At 41.2% G+C, this 21,800-nt stretch overlaps 1 protein-coding gene across 5 annotated transcripts in view; it reads right to left on the bottom strand.

Annotated features, from left to right (window-relative positions):
• myo16 (myosin XVI) overlaps window positions 1-21,800 on the bottom strand; it is a 113,168-nt gene that overhangs the window by 57,289 nt on the left and 34,079 nt on the right. For all 5 annotated transcript variants that reach the window (XR_007946280.1, XM_051958575.1, XM_051958576.1 and 2 more), the window contains 6 exons: window positions 14,950-15,020; window positions 14,466-14,609; window positions 8,461-8,569; window positions 5,615-5,739; window positions 5,366-5,491; window positions 2,054-2,129 (listed from right to left, as the gene is read on the bottom strand). Coding sequence is in view for 4 of the 5 variants with exons in the window: in XM_051958575.1 (XP_051814535.1) it covers window positions 2,054-2,129; window positions 5,366-5,491; window positions 5,615-5,739; window positions 8,461-8,569; window positions 14,466-14,609; window positions 14,950-15,020 (651 nt within the window). In the remaining variant the exon portion in view is untranslated. The remainder of the gene's footprint in view (window positions 1-2,053; window positions 2,130-5,365; window positions 5,492-5,614; window positions 5,740-8,460; window positions 8,570-14,465; window positions 14,610-14,949; window positions 15,021-21,800) is intronic.

Genomic DNA, 21,800 nt, shown 5'->3' with positions numbered 1-21,800 from the left:
ATGCAAACATAACATCAATAAACGTGCATATAAATATCCAAATGGACACTTCACTATCACACCCAGAGAGACACCAAGCAAGCTTTTCTGGATAAAATGACACAAGTATGAGATATCCTCCATGTTATAGGAACAAATGTGTCTGCATTTACACATTTATCATATCAAAACAGTGCCAAAGCAATTTTTTGTGGAAAATCTGACACATGCAGGGTTTACATGTTGCCATCTTCTTTCCAGCTTTTTGCTGACATAGTGATATGTCTCTTGGAGTGTTATCTTCTCCAACTGTTGCCCTATAGACTAGCTTGAAATCGAGCAATATCATAGTAGTCGTGGTCAGTCTTTGAGGTAAATGCCAGCCTCTCCCATCGTCATGTTGAGTGGTTTAACATACAGGTTTAGTGGGCAACTGCGAAGGTTTTGTCAGTTATCTCTCTCTGTTTGCCTTCTTTTGAGTTCAAAATACACTGCCTGTTGGGAAAGAAAAGCTGCCACGTGGCTTTAACTAGGCAAATAGGTAAAAGCCTTCCATTGGATAATTACTGCAGTGATGAATACGTTTCAGCAACTTATTTAACTCGAGCTGATGCAGTGAGGAGCTTCTCATTTCTTAAACTGCCATGTTGGAAGACCTATCCTGTGGTCATGGAAGGATGCTCATCTGCCTCAGAAGGGTCAAATTATTGACCTGCATCAAGCAAAGAAAACAACTAAAGAGATTTCTGATCCTACTAAAATCAGGTTAAGAACCGTCCAACGCATAATTAAAACCTGAAGGACAGTGGAGAACCATCGTCTTCCAGGAACAAATGTGGTCTGAAGAGTTCAGATCTACCCTGTTCCAAAGTGATGGGGCATTTGGGTAAGAAGAGAGGCAGATGAAGTGATGCACTCATCATCCCTAGTGCCTACCAGCTTGTCAGGGTTAAGGTTATGACCTGGGGTTGGTCAGGTTCAGCAACGTTACGAATGAGGTCAGCTGACTACCTGAATACACTGAATGACCAGGTCTTTACATCATAGCATGGAGATATTCCAAGATGACGATACCAGGATTCATGGGGCTCACATTGTGAATAAGTGGATCAGGAAGCATGAGACGTCATTTTTACACATGGATTGACCTACACAAAGTCCAGACCTTAACCCCAATTGAGAATCTTTGGGTTGTTCTGGAGAAGACTTTGTGCAGTGGTCCGACTCTCCCATCATCAATGTAAAATCTTGGAGAAAAATGAATGCATCTCTGGATAAAAATGAATGCTTTGACATTGCAGAAGCATATCGAAATAATGCCACAACGAATGAGGGCCATACTCAATGCTAAAGGCAGTCCAACAAAATATTAGTCTGTGACTTGTTTTTTTTTTTTTGGCCAGGCAGTGTATATCGGTGGCCACTTCTAAAGAGATCCAGAATTATAATACACATCAGGAGTGGACATCATTTTCTGATGATCAGTGTATTGAATTGCAACTAATGACAGTTTTGCTAAGATGTAGTCAAAACCAGAAAAAATAATTGGTTCAAATTGCCTTAATTTAGACCTCTAATAAAGCTTTGTGTTTTTCTATTATTGAAAATAACAACATACGCTTTTTGATAATGATATATTACCTTCATGCCCATTAGGAAATTATTCTCACCACCCTCTTATAATTACTGCCAACACCCAGATTAAATAAGTGCAGATATGCGTTTATGTGTCTGAAAGGTGTTAATGTTTTCAGTCATTAAAAAGCGAGGTCTCACTTGCAGGCACACTCAGATATGCGCAAAAAGACTCACATGAGACCTCATTTACAGAATACATTGCATATGTGGCTGTGTGTGTATGAGTCTCTGCTTTCTATAATCACAGTGATTATTAATGTATCTGAACAGGCTCAGTGGAATAAGACAAAATTCATGTCTCTGCTATTTTTTCTTTGCTTCATTACCTCCCACTTGCTTGAATGTGTTTGCCTCTTCCAGCTGCCATATTTTTTTGTGTGCGTGTGTGTGCGTGTGTGTGCGTGTGCGTATTTGTGCGAATGTGTGAATGCGTTACCGGAGGGCTTGTCTTGGTTGCAGTTCAACAGAGTCGGGTTTGCTCCATGCCTTAGGAGCTGGCTAACAATGCTTGTCTGGAAGAGAGGGGTAGAAACACGCACATCCATTTTCATTACGTCCGAGCAAAGCTCAGTGCAAGAACAAGAAAAATGAATAAAATAAAGAAAAACAAGAAAAAAAAATCATTGTAGATTCTCAGTAGCTTTTGAAGATCAGGGTCAAGAGAGATGTGGAGGTTATACCCACATTCACAGCTATAGTGCAGACAAGCGTAAAAAAAAAAGTGTATGATGGTATGCTGTGACATTGACCTGGAATTTAAACACTAAGCAGAACATGCAGACAGCCAGTGTCACACATAACAGCTCTGTACAAGTGGTGCCTCCAACTGAGGAGATCCTTTAATAATGAGCCTATCTTCCATCCCATGTCAGAGTGGAAGAACCCCATAGCTGTCTCTGCTCGTTTCCACACACACTGACATGTGACAGCTGACACCTCTGTCCTCTATTGTTCTGTCTAGGTTTTCCTTAAAGACAAACAAGCTCTCAGTCACTGAATTCTGACTTAGTCTCCCCGTCTTTCCCCCTCATTGCTCCTTTATCTTCTGCACTCTCTCTTTTGACACCGCTTTTGCCTACTTAGAACATCAATTGCACCAAACATGTGACGCACCATGTGATCTGAATACCTCTATGATAAGTGTACATCAGGTATTAGCAGTGTAATTGAAATTACTAAGAACAGAAAAGCATTTTCATTATTTCTCACTGTACAAATAGATGTTTTAAGGCAAACACTGTTTAAAAAGTGAGCTTAATACTGTCTGTCAATCATGCATTAAACATTTTTGTCGTTCCTGGTTGTATAGAGAGAATTAAACAGCAATAAATCTAAGCATCATGCTTGAGCTAGGCAGCTGCCATGTAGAACTAATTACCAATAAAACATAAAAGTGTCCTTAAAAACCAAGTAATTATATGTATAATGTGTTACCGTTTACTCATTCAAAGGGCGTTCCAGACACTTGACTAAAGTCTATATTACATAAACAAAAATCAATAAAAGGCCACTCTGCTGATTCTATGCATTAACCTTATTCTGCTCATCATCAGGAGTAGCACTTCCAGCAATATGTTTCTGGAGGAGGTTTCCAAGGCTTCAAATATTTAAAATAAGGTAGTCATAAGAAAGAAACAGTGACATATGAGGACATTTATTAATCAAGGAGGGTCTAACATATTGTATTATGAATGTTGTTCGGGACTAGAGGTCAGGATATCTTGGCTTTATTTAATACAACTTCTGCAAGTCCCCAGACTTTATGTAAGTTTCACACTAAACATACCAACGTACTTTTCTGTAAGTCACTGTTCAAACTGCTCTGCAAGCAGCAGACACTCTTTGTAGTGCAGCACAGTAATAAGACATCTTCGAAGTACAGGGGAAAATGACTCAGCACATTCAGCAGCGACCCATGCCAACAGCTGTTCAGCTCCAAGTCCACAGCGTCTCTGCTGCCCACAAACCCTGTCAGCAGCACTCACACTCTATAAATACTGACAACACGTCAGTGGCACCACAAGATCTGAACTCGTCAGTGGGCCAGAGTTTGAAGGAGGACCAGAGAAAAGGTTATCAGTACATCAGGATCAACGGGGACAAAGAAGCCTCAATGCTGACGTAGATTCACACAGACAGCAAGGTAGTTTTGGGTAGGTGGCCCAGATGTCCTGATGATATTTGACAGAAAAATTAATCATGAGATTTAGAATAAAAAGCCTCTGAAAATGAAACTGTCACATAAATTTTTGCCGTTGCTATATTGCCACAGCTTTCACATGCACTGGCATTATAAAACAGTTAATCCAATCCCTGCAGTGCTGTATTTTAACTCCCTGTCATTTTTTTTGTTCGAAAATCCAACCAAAACTATTTAAAAATTCCTCCCTCAAGAGAGCGGAACTTGAAAAGACCCGACTCAAACCAAGGAAGCCGAGAGCCAAGGTCTAACTTATCACAAGACCAAGAGAGGGAAGCTTAATTAGCTGCAGTAATAGGGTCATACATCTTCTTAAAGGGTCACTCTAGAACGCATGCCACACTGCAGAAGGGGTCTTTGGGTTTAATGTACCAGCTAGTGTTACGGTTGCCGGCGAGCGTTTCCAAGCAACAGTTTGTGTCCGCCTCATACCAGAGACCTTCCTGTTAGTTGAACTAGGGATTCAGTTGGCTGGATAGACACACATATCTGGGACTCATAATCCTCACATACTCCTGCGTTACTCCTGTGTCACTGCCAGAGGAGCTATAAGAAGAAGGTGACAGACGGTAAATGTTAAGAAGGCTCAGGAAGTAGTTTGTATGCGGGAGGCAAAGCAAAGGCACCATAGAGGAACCGATGGCTGAGGTGATTTAACACTGCAAGGGAAACCTAATCGATTCTCCAATCCTCTGGACTGCCACTCTTAAGTCAGATACACTTACATATCACACTCCACACTCCCGCGCACACACACAGTCAAATTGTGTGTGCAGAAAATCTTAAAAAAAAAAAAAAAAAAAAGGGCCACAAGAAGGTTAATATTCAATTCTATAACATTGCAGTCTGGCTGTGTGCATTTAGATCTGCTAATTAATTATCATCTGATCATCTAAGAACTGCAGAAAGGGATTGTGTAAGAGAAGATGAAAAGAGAAGATCTGTATAAATGAAACAGGCTGCGAGGTAATGCAGAGGAAGGAAGTCATTTTTAAAAACCCACTCTAGTGAGGAAAAAACATGGCTTGAGGACAGATTAACTAAAGCGAGTGACTCCAAATACCAAATGAAAAAATTCTCTTTGTCAGCAGCCAAGAGCACAGCCCAAAACGTAATTAAATATCTACTTGGGTCAGCAGGATCTGAATGCGATCATTTCCCCCTCTTCATAGCTGGACCCTCACCAAACCAGCAGATCCTATTCATATCCTGTTCCAATAGCCCATCTGGAAATCAATCTCCTCTGCTCTAAGAGAGATCATTAGACTGCTAATCAAAAAGGCTGAAACAAATGCATATACAGTTCTCCTCCATGCTGGCAGTTTGACTCTTTCTGATCAATAAGCCCCAAAAACAGCAGTTTGTCAGGGTGTGTGCATGGTATCTAGAAGCAAGTCTCACTGAGGAACAATGCATCAATAATTTCCTCCTTATGTCATTCACGGCTACAATCACTCTGGAACCGATGCAGCTAGATGAGTTGAAATTGGCGTTTCTGCTTAATCAACATAGAAAACATCCTGACATGTCTGAGCAGCTGTCAGATACCTGTCCGTATTTAGCAGCCAGGTGGAGAGGGGTCCAGAAGTTGTTGTCAGCAGGATGAGGGTCTGCTCCATTGTCCAGCAGCACTGACACCACCTCTCTGTAACCACTGGCACAGGCAATGTGGAGCTTCAGAGACAGAGAGAGAGGAAAAGAAATTGTGAGGTGAGTTGTAAGACTGCAAAGTTTGATAAAGACGACTGGAGGAAGGTTAGAAATGCCAGACAGTGACAGACATGTGACCTTACTTACCAGAGTAACCCCATCATCGTTGGGCTGGTTAAAGCTTCCCCCTGTGGCTACAAGCTGCCTGACATCAGATAACATGGTGCTGGGCCTCTGTGTCTTCATGGCATGCATAGATGACACATCCACACCTTAAAAACACAAGTAAAAGATTTCTATTAAAGTAAGTATTCAGTTGTCATGCTAAAAGATATGGTATTTTCTGCGAGTTAAAACAAAGCTGGAACCAGATAATGAATAACAGATGGTTGGACTAAGAAGAGAAACGGATTTAACAGGTAGCCTACCCAAAGAAAAGAAAAAAAACAGCACACTAAACCTCTGTTATTTCATTTTAAGAGAACTAAATGTAAATGTTGAATTTTTAATAAAGGGTTATGACTGTTTACTGGGAAGGAGCAGTGACTTCCTAGTTATCAATCAAAAGCGTATTCATTCCTAAAAGTCAAACTACTTTTTAAAATATTCATACCAGACATTCAAGGGCGTGTTTTGCTCAGCTGGGACCAGTTTCCGCAGAGTTAAAACTGCTTAACTATATTTTCTTAGAGTTCTTTATGGTTTTATATGATTGCAATTGGTCCCATAGTGTCTGTTTTGATTCACAGTACAGCTACAATATATGATTTTTTGGAGGATGCTGGCCGTACGTCTAACAATGACACTGAAACACCAACTTGAACGATTCAAGGCCTCTGTTACTTGGTCGACACAGACAAACAGAGGTCTATAAGGGCATGTATCGCAAGCTATTAAGATCAATGCACCACACACACGAACACACACACTGGAACCAACTGTGGTTGCTGTAATAGTGTGGATTGATTATCAGTCAATCTATATCTCAAATAAGCTCCAGGGCACAAACTAATGGGACTTTTCCAAATAGACTGGTTGAATCGGTTAATCAATAAGTTTGTCTTTGCAAAACAAATGGCAGCCTCGGGGTTTTGGAGGTACGCGAGACATTTTCTTAGAAGCATTATGGCAACAGAAGAGAATTTATTGTCTCCACAATGCCAAAACCTGTAAGAAACATAAAATACCAGCCACTCAGGACCGTAGAATTCGCTAAAAATTTTATATTGTGGCATAATTGAAAATAAAAACAAGCCCATTTTTTATTTGTACCCATTTTCTTCCTAATTTAGAGACACATGGACAATCTGTGTTTTCCCATAACCACATAAACTTCAGGGGGATAGAGAACTTCCAGCCAAGTTGCTATAGCAACAGAGAGCCTGTGTGAGTAAGAGTATGTCTCATGGTGGCAAAGCCATCTGATACCCCACCCACCCACCCACCCCCACCCAGAGGAGCTGCAGGTAGGCAGGAGGGAAAAGATCACCTCAGGGGCTGACAGATAGAAGCAGATTTTTAAAAATTCATCCCCTGGGGAGTTACAGAATTAGTCTATATCTGTGTGTGTGTCAGGTGGTCTGAGCTTTGATGAGTTGGCTGTCTGCAGTTTGAAGCTTGTCATGTGATGCAGTGCAGGCTCATGTGTGGCCAATGGCAGATGGATGAGGGAAAACCCTCCATCATTGTCTGTATCTGTTTCTGTCTAGCTTTGTCAGCATGATTCCCGTTCCTCTTTCACTGCATGTCCCTCTGTATTTCTTTGGCACTTTTCCCAGCTTCTCCCTCTGTCACTCTAATGTCTCTGCCTCTACCACTTTCCTCTCCCTGTGCCTTTATCGCTTCTATTCCCAGCTCCACTGTTGACCTTCTCTCTTCTCTGTGGGAGGCAAATGCCCCAATCACAATTTGCCATCATTAGGCCTGTGGGTGTACTTCACCTTCATGCACGCACACACACACACACAGAGACATACACAGACACACACAGCATCTCATGTTTAACTGCAGGTAATGCATATTAACCATTTAGATCATACAAACTCTTCCACTATGAAAGATTAAATGAAATATTTATTAATTATACTGAATTCATCTTTTTTTTTTTCCTGAAAGGGTTGTGGTAACATGAAAGGGAGCTACCTAATTTGATTGAGAAGGCCTAATGTGGAAATTACCCTTTAAACCTCAGAGGAACTTCATAGAAAAAAATTCTCCTTCTGCCTTTTACAGAGAATTACCATGACCTGGATGCCTGAAACCTCCCGTTAGCAGGTTTGAAAGGCACAGAAACTGTAAAAACAGACAGAATCAAGAAATTTTCCATTGGTCCTTGAACTGCTCTTCTTTTACATGCTGCTCAGTCTGGAAACCTAACCAAATCTAAACTTAAAATCCTGATATTCGCCACAGTCATTTAATTCTGCATGTCTCATTCAGAAATTTACCAGAGATAATTCCTTCGCGTTAACCAGATTCTGTAAAAAACAAAAAAATGCTGTGCATCTTGGTGCAACCAAGAAGCCTTTATTGATTCAGCTGCAAGCAACAATCATTTCATAAAAATTCGATGTCTTTTTGGCTTAACTGGGATGAACTGCAGGCTGTGCACAGTGTAGATAGGAGACAAATACAGAAACACATTTAAATGTAAGTAGTCAGTCAGTACAAATTTCTCCAGTATTTGTAACATGTGGGTAATTGTAAAAGTGTTGAACAAGCTTAATTCCATTTTCATTATTTTTTTTGGTAAAATTATAATTAAATACATGCAACTTCTTTTTTTAAGATTTATGGCATCACTACTTTGCTGTACTGCACAGAAAACCTTCTGAGGTTCTTTGGTTGTGCCGTGTCCACAGAGGTGCAGGACTACACAAAAGTGAAAAAAGACGCGTGTGGTTGAGAGGATTAAATATTAAATTAAAAAGCTACCTCCCCGTCTTTCTCTCACTGTGCGACACAGAATAAACAAGAGGTGTGCAGAGTTTTACCATTTTCCTCCAGGTATTTTCGGAGGATATAACTGGTCTCTGTTCCCTCGAAGGCGTAGTCCAGAGGAATGTTTCCGTTGATGTCCTGCAGCAGAATGTTCACCCCGGCCTTCCAGACAACAGGGCACAAAAAAAAAAAACACAATAAAAAAAAAGGCAGAGAAAACACAAACTGTATTTTAGCTTGGGCCATTCATCAGACTTGAATCGATGATAAAGTGGGACTAATTATCTTGACTTCCCAGAGGCGTATACCTGAAGAGAACCATGGAGATGTTAACAGACAATACAGTGAATTAAAGAACTCATTAAATAACCGCCTAGGGGGTGGGGCAGTTAAGAGTGAGGGCATTGGTTACCGTTACCTGGGATTGTCAGGGTTAGTGTGTGTGACAAGATTAATGTGTATTTACTCAACATGGACCCTGCCAGAGCAGTGCTCTGTCACAGCATGAGATAACACAAGAGGCTTTCCCTCGGGGTCCTTTAATGACTGTTACTCTGACAGCAGCACAGTCGTTGGTCACAATATGGTTATGATAGATTGCTTCTCTTTGGGGGAACTCCACTGTTCTCATTATTTGTAAAAATGATGCAGTAAAGCAGAAAGGTGTGCAAGCTATGCAATATGTTCAACTAGCTACACCGACAGGGCCTTCTTGCTGTTTTTTTTTCTCCATTCTTATAATCCCCACTTTGGGTTTAGGTACTACAAGGAACATACAAGTGGCAATTGTCAGCAGCCAGCCATAAATGGTTTGCTGTTGTTTGACTAAACCGTAAAGACAAGCCAGTGTAACGATCATGGCTGGACGAGGCCTGATAACAGGGATGGGGGACTCCAAGTGAGGGTCCCTGCTTATTATTTACAGCTAATAGAATTCTAACGACCCAGTTGCAGTGCGGCAAAGAGATTTATGACCGCGTCCTTAGGCAGACAGAGAGGGAAGGGGTGGGGAAAGTTTAAAAAAAAAGGGAATTAGAGGGCTAAGAATGCAAGGAGGGAGCCAGTTGACAGAGCAACACGAAAAATTGTTAACCTTAGTGCTCTGGAAAGCCATCAGCAAAACCAAGAAGTCCTAAAACCTCAAAGCAACCTACAGCTCGTCTATTGATTTATTATTTAAGCAACTGGTTTTTTATTTTTTCCCAGCTTCTAAATCTGTTTTGCAGCCGCACAGAGGAAACATTTTCCAGTCAGAAAATTAAGAAATTACTGCGTGATAAAATCAGAACAATGCTTTCGATCCGATTATCTGTTCCAGCGAGGTTTACGGTTTCACTGTGCGCCCATCTGTGTTATCTAGTGGGAGCTATTTTCGCTCACTTATGAGGGTTAGTTAGGGGTTAACAAAGGGAATTAATTAACATGAACAACTATCAGCTGCTGCTTCATGACTATTCATAGAAGGGGAAAAAAAAACAAGAAACCTTATCACACTGTGAAGCTCGGTTTGAAGAGCAAGAGATGAGACGATGAGTGCGTCGGAGGGAGAGCATATTATGTGAGCAATATTATTATGCCCTCTCTGCCCACCCCTAGCACCACACATACAGGCGCAAACACTTCCCACCTCCACATCCCTCCTCGTACCCTTCCGATGTCATATTTGGACTGCTCCATCTATATTCCTTTAGATGTGTGCTTTGCCTCCAAGCAGTAATCTGCAGAACTTCCTCATAAACCTGACAGCTCCTCTCAGGGCGCCTCCGTTATAACATAGCATACGTACGCATACGCGCATGTGTGTATTGCATAGTGGGGTCTGAAGGGCTGTTTTAACCTGGACCATTCACTTCAAGGTCCGGTAAAAGTCAATAGGAGTCTGGCTGGATGAAGTCATCAGATGACAGACAAATATATCTTACTCTGGTCATGAGGCCACACTCACCGCTTTCAACCTTCGCTCACAGCTGCACCAAAAGCAGCCGGATAGTCCTTGACGTTTATCTGGTGCTTGCTACGAATGTGAAATATTCATAAACAAATTTTACATTCTGCAGTGGAACACGGCTCTGCAACATACAGCGCTGTAAGATGGTTCTCATTCTGGAGCTTTTCTCAATAACAGTCACACAGAAAAATCTACTGCAAACACTTTGAGCTTAGTCGTACACAATCTGACAACAACAGAAAACTGTCACTGAAGAAATAATGAAAGTTCCATTATGGCGCACAAAGCCACCAGACACAGATTACAGTGAAGAAAGCATGATGTGTGGGCCATTCTTTCACAGACATAAATCAAACGTCTCGGTTCGCATGATAAGTGTCGACAGATATAAATGAGCTCGGCGCCTTTAGCGTTAACACACGCTACAAGGGGTTAACAACTTGACTTCTGAACCCAGTCCGACCCAGCAGCAGCATGATGAATCCACCCAGGACGTCCACCCAGTGATGGAAATCTGCTAATACCCTGCTCCCTGTGGTTCGTACTAATGGCAGCTGTTAAACACAGTGACTGCTAGAAAATCAATAACAACTAGTAGATACGCACTGAAAGCTGTCCCTGGGGCGGTCACTGCTGAGCTGGACACCTTCACAGCAGAAATCTAACCAAGCATATACACTGAGTCGCACATCTGATGGAACAATAGCTTTCTATGTTAATCAGTGCAGCCGACTATACAACCGGCTGGCCTGTAATGTGAGTGATATACACAAAAGTGCATTTCTCAACTTCAGGATTATTTAGCAACAAAGAAATGTAGAGGAGGCAGCGTGTTTTAGAAAGAGAAACGCACATATTACTCTCAAGTGATTGCACCGTTGTAATCACTGTGTTGTAATATAATGTTAATTAATATGGCTTGATGGGCAAACTTTTCTCAATTCCTACTATATACATAAAACTGTTTTTTCCTGTCTTATGCTGCTGTTTTTGTTGCACATGAAGCACAGGCAGATACCGACACAAAGATTAGAATGTAGAGTCACAAACAAGCTGCAAAACAAATCCATATTCACACGCGCATGATCACGTTTGCTCACCAACTTATGAAATTACATCCCCAGATAATATTTCGACATTTTTCTCCAGAAAACCAAAAGCAGGTCAAATACCACAGGAGTTGCGACGGTTGCTTGATGAGTCACTGTCATGTTTGAAGGCGGGACAACTGCATTATTAACAGAAAAAAACAGAACACATTTCAACTAATGTGAAGTTGAGTTCAGTGTAGCCAGAGGCTTGCAGCAAATCATTTGACTTCAAAGCACTTCAGAGTTCAGGAGTTTTAAATTCATCGTTGACAAGCACGGAAAGTGGGTCAATTCCACAACTGTACCACCGCTGGGTTTTTAACTGTAGGATAGGAGGAAAAAAACATTTTGGAACAGAACCCGTTTCCTGGGGATCACATAATTGCAATCTGCTTGTGCACATTTTTAATGATAAAAAGCCAGTTAATTATCAGAAAAGAAAAGGAAGAAAACAGAATTGTGTTAATGGTTTAAGACAGCAGAATTCTCTTTACACGTTCTACAGTAGTCCATATAGTCCAAAATGGAGACAGGCTCCAAAGCGGAGTGAGACAAGCCTGCAATTAACATTTATCACTACCCACATCTTTTTTTTTTTCCTGAGGTTTTATAAGAGACGATATAACGTCATAATTAAGCCACTAGAAGAAATTCGATTTGTATCTTGCGGATTTTATGAGAAGGTCAGCCAAGATGTAACACGGAGATCAAGAACCTGTGTTAATTCATCCTGATGTACTGTATGTACATGAGCAGAGTGTTGGACACTGAAATCAGTAAGGCAAGGCAGAAAGCCGAGTCTGGTTTTGTTTGATAATCGGACTGTTTTCACCAGATATATTACGCTAATAGACGGATGTTTTGGTGGAAGCTTTTATAAAGACTACACACCCCGTCATGTTTTTCATTTGCTAAGTAGGAATCCACTGCGCCCATGAGCTGCTAGTTAATCCCACCAGGGTCTCAATAACAAACATTAACCAGAGCTGGAGCTATAAAGGTTTAGGAATGGGTTTGAAAATGGGTTGGGAATGATAGAGTTTAGAAATGGCTAACTCTCCTGCTGTTTGGAGGCACGAGATAAGAGAATTAACATTAGCGCGGATCCGGATGCAGAGCAACAATTCTCTCAGACTTCTCAGCGCTGCCCATCCTCCCTCCCACCCCCCCGTTTCTCCCACAAGACAAGCTTGGTAACATCTCTGTCAGCAAAAACCACTCTGTTCCTCCGTAGAAAACAGAGAGAGGAAATCAAGGACAGAGAAACGGAGGACAAGGGGAGGGGAAATGGAGAAAGAGATGGTGGAGTAGGACACAATAGATTAGTACATATTAGCGGCACGATTCCTTCCTGTGCCAAACAAAGATAAGGATGCCAGTCAAGCTCCGTTATCAAGACCATTGTTCCATTTTCCCATTAAAATTCAACCATTCTGAGGCAAGATCTCCCACTTATAGCAGTGATGAGGCAGTAGCTGAAAAACGCAGCAGAAAGACTTGGTTATTGGCAGAGTCTGTGGTGGAGGAGATATGTGTCAAAATGAATAAATAGAAGAAAAGAGATATTACATCTCTATCATAAATATGGGTTGACAGAAGCTATTTTTACCACGCTAGACAGGAAGAGTGCCTTGGGCTCATGTTTCAGAAACCGTCTTCCCTTGCTGATTCTACCAGGACAAGAAACTCAAACGTTTAACTTAGCCTAAAGAGAAAAAATGCACCCGAAGCAAATTTGCACCACTTTGGAATGTGGAGCGTTTGAAATGTTGCCTTACTTGGCTCGTCTCCCCTCATGCAAATGCTGCCACAATCGCACAAGCATGCACCAGGGCGCGCTCACATAAAAGCAGAAGCAGAGTCAAGTAAATAAACCTTCAGTACCAAAGCACACTCAAGCTGTGAAAGCCGAAAGTGTCTTGGTGTTTGTTGGTAGAGTAAGCTGTAAAAACATGCTTGAACTTTTGACAGTGTTGAATCAGATTTTTGAATTCCTGAGAAACGTTCTTCCTCTTTATTTCTTCACCCCTTGCACTCCTCCAGCAGAGTTCAGTTCTGCATCAATACGGCCTAATTTACTGGGAAACATTCAGTTACTGTCTCCCAGGGGTGCGGTATTAAATCTCTCCCTCCCTCTCGTGGTGCTGCCCATCATGAAAACATAACTCACTGCATTAAATTGAATTTGGCATATCTATATCCCACCCCCCTCTGCAGACTAAGCAGCCAGTGGGAATTTTTGCTTGGAGGGGAAATTAGATGCATGCAAATACACAAACACCCAACACATACATGAACCCAGCAGTCATGCGTTGGCTGACATATTCATTCTGCACCCGCTTTGCCTGGGAGCTCTTCAAACGTATCCATTCCTCACAGGAACATGTCTGTCCTGCCCCACAGACAGGCTACACCAATCACTCAGGACCCAATCAGCAGAACCAGGCTGTGCAGGATTCTGCTGAGCTCAGTCGGGCCTCCCTGGGTCTAATCAGAGCAGACCTGGCCCGGAGTGACTGGGCTGGATGTGCATGCCCTCCCCCTGCAGCTGGCGCGCCTCTCATTATGGACCTAATCAGTACAACCACAGCTCTTGTCAAGACATCCTCCACAGAATAGGCCCCTTTCTTTGATATCATGCTAATGCAGAACTTCTAAATATTCTCCTTTTCAGAGATTCAGCTGGGTCTGTGAGTGAATGGAAAGCTGCGTTTCAGGCCGTCTGTAATACAAAAGCACCTCATCAATGGAGAAAATGCTCCACTTGGACGGAAAATTCTTGATGACTAATGTGAATAGAACCGGTAGCTTGAAGGGAATTCAAAATGAAGCTTGGACGCCTCCCAATTCTGAAACAATGATCTAATTTGTAGCTGGCACACTTGGAATTACAAGGATCAATAGAAAATCATAACTACCCCCACTCTTGCAAGTGTGTCCTTTCACGTCCATGTGTGTTGCTGCGAGATCCATCCCTTCCACACTACTGCATGTTTATGTTTGCGTGTGTTTTCCTCACCACCAGCAGCAGCAGCACCACGTCTGCATGGTCACACACACACGCTACATGCAGGGCTGTCCACAGGTCCTCGTCCTGAAGGTTGACGTTCAGGCCTCGCTCAATCAGAAGCTCTGCGGCGAACACATTGTCATGGCGAGCACACTGCAGAATGCAGAGACAACGAATTACCTTTTTGCTACTTTGCATAATAAAGCACATTTCCAGAAGCCTGGCTAACTATAAACAGGAAGTGGTTTAGCGCATATGGTACAATAATTAATGTATGGGAAAATGTAACGTGCTGAAGAGGTATTAATTACATTCTCGTATTGCCACAGGGGAGTTTGCAAAATGCTAATGATAAAGGGCTACAGAACGGTTACTAGGGCAGCAACATTGCAAAGAAACACCATGCTGTGAATTAAGGTTGAATTATAAATGATAGAATTATGGGGGAAAAAAATTGGATTACTGTTTCTAAAAACATTTCGGTGTTTCTTACCAGGTGCAGCAGGGATCCTCCAGAGGAAATGGGAGTGTTGGGGTCTGCTCCCTCCTTCAGGAGTCGCAACACTGCAACACAGTAAACACACACACGTTAGCACCTGCTGTATGTGTGGACAGGGAGCGCTCGGAGGCGTCTACAGCAAACGCACCGATCTGCGCCACTCTCTATCAAAACCAATAAATGTCCTCTGACTGTCCTTGGTGTGTCAGTGTGGATCAGCGTTAGGTCCGTTTGTGCGTGCCTGGTATCTGCTTCCTCCAGCTGCAGGTCAGAAAGCTTACACGCACTCCCATCACATGCTATAAGCTCCAGCGTGACACACAACACACTAACACACTGACACAGATCCACTGAAGGAAACGCAAGCAAGTTCACGCCATCAGCCACAGACAGCAGACAGTAACAGGCTAAACAAGGTCACAGATTTTACTAAACGCTTGATATATATATTTTTTAAATCGAGTACAGCATTGAGAGGGACAGCGTACTGGAGTGTGTGACAGATAAATAAAGAGAGATGGACAAAAAAGGAGAGGAGAGCAAATGTGGAGAACTGTGGTCTGGAAAAGCCACAGCTGTCACCGAATCCAGCTGCACACCACACACACATTCACAGACACAAGCGTCTTTAAGCAAAACCAGTGGCTCTGAAGACAGCGACCACATCAATTCTACATAACGAGCCCTGCTGATGACCCTCATGAGGTCATTTCACTGAGAGAGAAATGCTGAAATAACCTCATATAGCCACTTTACAAAGCATATTACAATTACTAACAAGTACATAAACCAGAAAACCATTCCAGTATTCTGTATAGGAGACAGTACAGCAACTATAAAGCATTATAATAGTATGCAATGCAGTAAAAATAAAGAAAGCACCTGCACTATATAGCCTCAATAACTAAGTGAGCATATTACTAAATCAACACTCCTTTAACACAGTAGCAATAACAATTGAACCTGTGCCTCTCTATTTATGATTTATTAACTTTGATTAACAAACAACAGCTGTTGCACTGCTACTACAGATCAAATGCCAAACTTTGTTTCTGACTGATCCCTCAAAATGATTAATTACTGCTGCACAGAGAGAAATGTATGAGCATAGTACTGCTTGACGAAGGCAGAGCTACACACTACACCGAAACTGCCTTCAAAATGTGTGTGCACACAAGTATAGGTTCACTGGCACAACATTTAGATATTTTTTAACCCAGATAACCATGTCCAGTATGTCCCCATTGCTTTTCAAGATTGAACCATGGTCAATTTCATTTGGCTTTTGGCAAGAAGTTCCAAAAATAGACTCTTTCACGTCAAAGTAAAAACAGATTTCTACAAATTAATGTTAAATAATTAAAAATACAAAACTTAAAATAGGTGACTGGATAAGCATTCACTCCCTTCAAAGTGACTCCCCTAATTGAACAAAGTTGCAGTCAGTTAAGACATCATCTGAGTGCAGTGAATGTGTCTCAAGTGACTGCAGAACAACCACACCTCTATCTGGAAGGTCTTGTCCCTGATGAGTCGGTACTCCTTGCTATAATTACATAATGACGATAAAAGAACACTCCAAGCAACTCTGTGAAAAGATTATTGAAAAGCAGAAGTCAGGGAATGAATACAAGAAAGTTTCCAGGTCACCGGATATACCTTGGAGTACAGTTAAATCCATCATTTAAAAAACAGAAAAAATATTGCACACATGTAAATCGGCCTAAAAATGGCCTTATATCTGCAGGCTATTTTCAAAAAACTCAGTGACAATGCAAGAAAGAGAGCAGTGAGAGAGACCACCAAGACACCTATGACTTCACTCATTTTTCATATTCTATTTTTTTATGAACTGGCAATATTTGATTGAAATCCGCTTTCATTTTGACATGAAAGTGTTTTTTTTTTTTCTACATTCTTGTCAAAAACAGCCAATCTAAACTGGCCATGATTCAGTGTTGAAAAGCAGAAGTGGAAAACTGATTAAGTATGCATGAATACATTTTATAGGGACTGCATGTTATGGCATACAGTGAGCTTATGTTTAGAACTAAAATAAGTATTATTCAAATTACACACTTAAGAATACCTGATTAGAACACTACTCAAATATTTGTGATAAACAAGCAATCGCAGTTTCATCAGCTCTGGTAACCTGTGGTGACGTTTTTTTGGGACTAAATTTACAGGAATTAATTTGCTGCCGCTATCATCTTCAACCAATTAATTGAAAGTATTAAATTAAAAACATACAGGAAGCAAATGTCAGCTTTAATTACTAATTATTTTGACATTTATTAAACATTAATATTATGGTTTATCTTCCGTCGGTTTACTAATCGCTTATTTGACGTGTCATTTTAGAAGCTTTGCACATGCACGCAAGCCAAACACATGCAATACAAATACATTACTGCCATCCTCTAATGGCTTTCAGTGCTTAATGGCCTTTAAATGGTCGATGAGAAAACAAACTGACCAACCTTGGAGCCAATCAGAATAATTATCTCGTCATTTCTCAACATACTGTCGAGGCCCAGGACTGTAAAGGACCAATTAAGGCTCATCTACTGCTAAAGTAGTTACTGGGGAATAGATAATGCTCTTGCTTTCCTGTCTATCAAACAGTACTGTACATCGCAGCTCATTTGTGAACATGGAGCTGCGATTTTTAAATATTCAAGGTAGCTGACTTGCATCCAAATACAGATACGCTATGATCTGAAGTTTGCCGCATATCCCTTGGTCGGGGACTCTCTGGTGTGTAAAATATACCATCTGTCAGAGTTATTTAGTGTGAGGCTTTGATAGAGGAACCTGCCTGAGTTTTATGGCACATTATTGCATCTGTCTAAAGAGAGGTCGAGGGTCAAGAGGTAGAGATTGACCCTAAGGCAGTAAAGGAAGAACAGCAAATTGTTTGTGGGGCAATATCGCCATTAGGAATCAATAGAACAGTTGTACAATTGGCAGATTTGTTGGACCAACAACCAGGTCTGTTTAGTATTTGCATTAGTAGTGAAGGCTCCAGCTGTATTAGCTATATGTTTAGTCTAACTGAAAGGCCATACAGTGACTTTACAGTGTCCGATGGCTATGTGAACACTGATCCAGGTTTTGCTTGTGTAGTCATTACTCTTGTTCATATTGGCCATTAAAAGATCCCTTCCTAATGTGTTTCCAATGATGAGGGACAGCATCCATTGACCTCGATCTGTACATCAATGCATTCTCAAGTTTAAATAAATCTTGAATAAAACTTGAGCAGTCCTACAAGGACGAATCATGCAGACGTCCTCCGTGGTTAGGCTTTTCAGTGTGACATTCCCTTCCAATGGCACTAACACAAAGTAGGTATTTCATAACTGTGCAGAAAACTCTTGAAATACAGCATAATTTTTCACAAAGTGAGTGCTGTCGATTTTGTCCTTCACCTGTCCCAATGGAAGCCCCTTGGCAAGGGTCTGTATGATTACAGCAAACATGACTGATGGAAGATGAAACAACACGAGCTTATCTTTGAAAGCCTGGCTTGGCAGTTTGAATTAGTTCTCAATGATTCCATAATTCCAACAAAACAGGTTTTAACCACAAAGAGAGAGAGCCAGATCAATACCAGAATGGATAAAATGCCTTTCTTGTCTTAAAGCTCTAAAGCTCTTGGAAATGTCTACCAGTCTGATAAGCTTAAGAAGAATTTAAGCAGTGCTGATAAATACGAGAAAGCAAGACAAGCTCTTGGGACATTTCTATAGTTAAAATACATGTTATTATGTTGTAAGGTTTCATTTTCTTCAGCGTAGAACTAAAAAAAGTAACACTATCAGATGTTATAAGGTGGCGATGCAGGTTTATAGTGACAAATGACAGTGTTTATCTCTGCTGTAATGTAAGTGAAAGGGAAAAAGGAACCTTGGTTGTAAATCCTAGTGATTTATATCCACTGAATGATTTACACAGGTACAGTAAAACAGCTGGATGCTCGTCCCACAGCAGCAGTCATTTTCTCACCATGTTAAACCTTTACATATATCAGTCGCTGCTTGATTATATGCTGATCTCAGGCTCTGCTCTTCAGAGTGCGTGTTACTCCTCCATCAGGGGAGTGTTGACAGGGAAATGGAGAGTGGGCACAAAGCGAAGTCGGCTGTCATTTTGTGGAAAATTGCAAAACAGCTGTTCGAGACATATGTGGAGTTTCCATGGTAACCGGATAGGAACTGGTAGATAGAGTGGAAAAGGGAGAAAGAGCAAGTGAAGATGAGAGAGAAACCTAAATTAGGTAAAGATTGACAGAAGGATATGAATCGGGAATTACCATCTCGATGTCCTACATCCAGATTCTTACAAGTACAACCTTTAAGACCTAATCAGCCATCCTCTCTAATGAAATGAGTTCATCCCATCTACATTGCTTAATAAAGTATCACAAAAAGCCTGAACCTACAGCTAAAACCCTGTACAAAAAGTTAATTTGCTGCTTTCACATTCACCTGCTCACCGAGAAATCTATGCTGCCATTAATCTGTATTTGTGTTTCACACCTGAATGAAGCTCTTTAGCATCTCTTGCTCGCCTTAACAGAAAATTACAAAATAAGTGCACTTTCCAGTTAAATAAATAGCCCATCTCTTCTCAGGAGGAAGTCCATTTAGATGTGCTTACACTAAATACTATGGCTGACCTCCGCAGCGAGCCATGGAAGTGATAATATTATTCTTCTTTGAACTTCTGGGAGCAGATGCACATGCTGAAGCAGACACAGTACAGGATTAAACATACACTTTTTACGCCCTTCTTTTCAATTCCTCGGCCCTTCCTTATCTTACCAGACCATGATATTCTATGAATTTGATCAAATACCAATAATGCTCGCCTCGTAATATGCCTCTTACAGTTGTATTGCCAATTTTCTTCATATAGCAGCCACACATATTCTCCCCATCATCCTCTGGTAACCCCCGTATGAGATTCTGCTCAAATCCCTCGCCCTTATGAATGCTTCTGTCTGTTCGGTCCTTATCACACAGTCATAGTCACAAGAGAGATTGTCTCACCTCACTGGCCCATGTTTCTAAAATGAGCTTTGACCATTATTCCTTTGTTTCAACCCTGAAGAAAAAATAATGTACAGTACAGCTTCCAATAATTCTTAAGTCTGAATGCAGATTATCTCAGTAATGAGTTTGGTAAGATGAAACAGGCTTCTCCTGAGCTCTTGTCTAGATAGGCGATTTCATGGATTTCAGTCTCTGCAGCATGTCCTGCATTCCAGCACATTCCAACCACAGCATGGTAACGCACTTTTGTCCATGCATTTGACAAAGTGCATGGATAAAGTCTTTGAAGGAAATATAAAAAACACACACCCATACATGTAAAATCACAACTTTGTAAAAACCAGTCCCTGGATGAGGGAAAAAAATCCCTCTAAAAAGGCCCCCACTTATTACATATTATTCTATCGCATACTGTGCATGGTTTGCAGTACTGTAGCTGCAGTGTTCCTTTCAGACCAGCAAGTACTAAGTTGGTGGATATTTTATTGCTTTGTCCGTTTTTCTATTACGTACTTTAAGTCTCCTCATAAAACCCTCCAGTCCATAACCAGAAAATGTAATTGCTTATTTGTGAGCAGTAAAAAGAAACTAGGACTGCAAAGTGAACGTGCTTTAATCAGTTTTCAGGGCCGGCTGTATTTGGGGAAGAAGTTTTGTTATATACTTCTCCTTCTTCGTTAATTAAAATGCTCAAACATAGATGGAAACATCTAAATTGAATTTCGACTTCAAACTGAACACTGCAGACCTGTGCGAGAAAATGAGTTCACAAAGCACTTTTATTTTTGCACTCTCTTTCATCCCTTTTGCTCCCTCTCATATTAACCTGTGTGGCCAAACCTCTAAAGGAACAGCGATGAGTCATCAAACGAACCCAAAGTTTAATATTAGAAGCCCGGATAAACACCAGAAGTGCAGAAAAGTTCCGGTGCACTGCCGGGTGATGGAGTTGACATTTAGGGAGACTCATAAGCTTTTAAATGCAGTTGAAGGAGAGGATTTTATGACATCTGTGCGACCCAAAAGTCGAGTGGTGAGGACACAGGGGTGCAAATGCCGCCAGCAATGAGTCCCCAGTCTGACAAACGGTAAAACATTCACTGCATGTCATTCCTCTGCTCTTGTTCTCTACACTGCACTATTTAGATAGAGAAAAACCAACCTGATGCCAAAAAAGAAGTAAAAGATGAAAATAAATAAATGCATAAAGATTGAGATATCATTCTTTTGCACCTCTGTGGGTCTAGGCTCTGTTCTATCACGAACATGACAAGAGTCTGACGTGCCTTTAATCCCAGCATGCTGTCTTGCAGAGAAATATCAATGTATTCCCCTAACATCCATATTCACTTATTCCTCTCTCTTCCTTCTTCCCTCTCTGGTTTGAGTTTTATCATCGAGGGAGATTACACTTGGAAGGAAGGCTAACTGAAAACTTCAAGAACAAAGGTTTACATATAAGTACACAGCATAAATCTGGACTTTCAGAGAAATTCAAAAACACACAGCATGTAACAACATCACAAGGAAGATACAGTCTCTTAGTATTTCTGAGCATATTCTTTAATGCTGCTTCACACTATATACTAATTTACTGAATGGGCAATAAAATATTTACCTGTTTTCAATGCTGACTGCAGCAGTTCCACTTTACAACAGGTATTTAGGGTTCAGAGTCAACAGCACTGTTCAAACTTTGCATAGAGGCTTTGCTGCTGCACTCATCTGGCTCAACCCACATCACAACATGTAGCACTCCACATCACTGAGTTAATGTGTTCTTAC

This window comes from Acanthochromis polyacanthus, chromosome 14 (assembly GCF_021347895.1).
Source record: "Acanthochromis polyacanthus isolate Apoly-LR-REF ecotype Palm Island chromosome 14, KAUST_Apoly_ChrSc, whole genome shotgun sequence".
In the NCBI taxonomy this organism is placed as follows: Eukaryota; Metazoa; Chordata; class Actinopteri; family Pomacentridae; genus Acanthochromis; species Acanthochromis polyacanthus.
The sequence above is the reverse complement of the archived record's forward strand: the minus strand, read 5'-3'. Positions and strand labels throughout refer to the sequence as shown.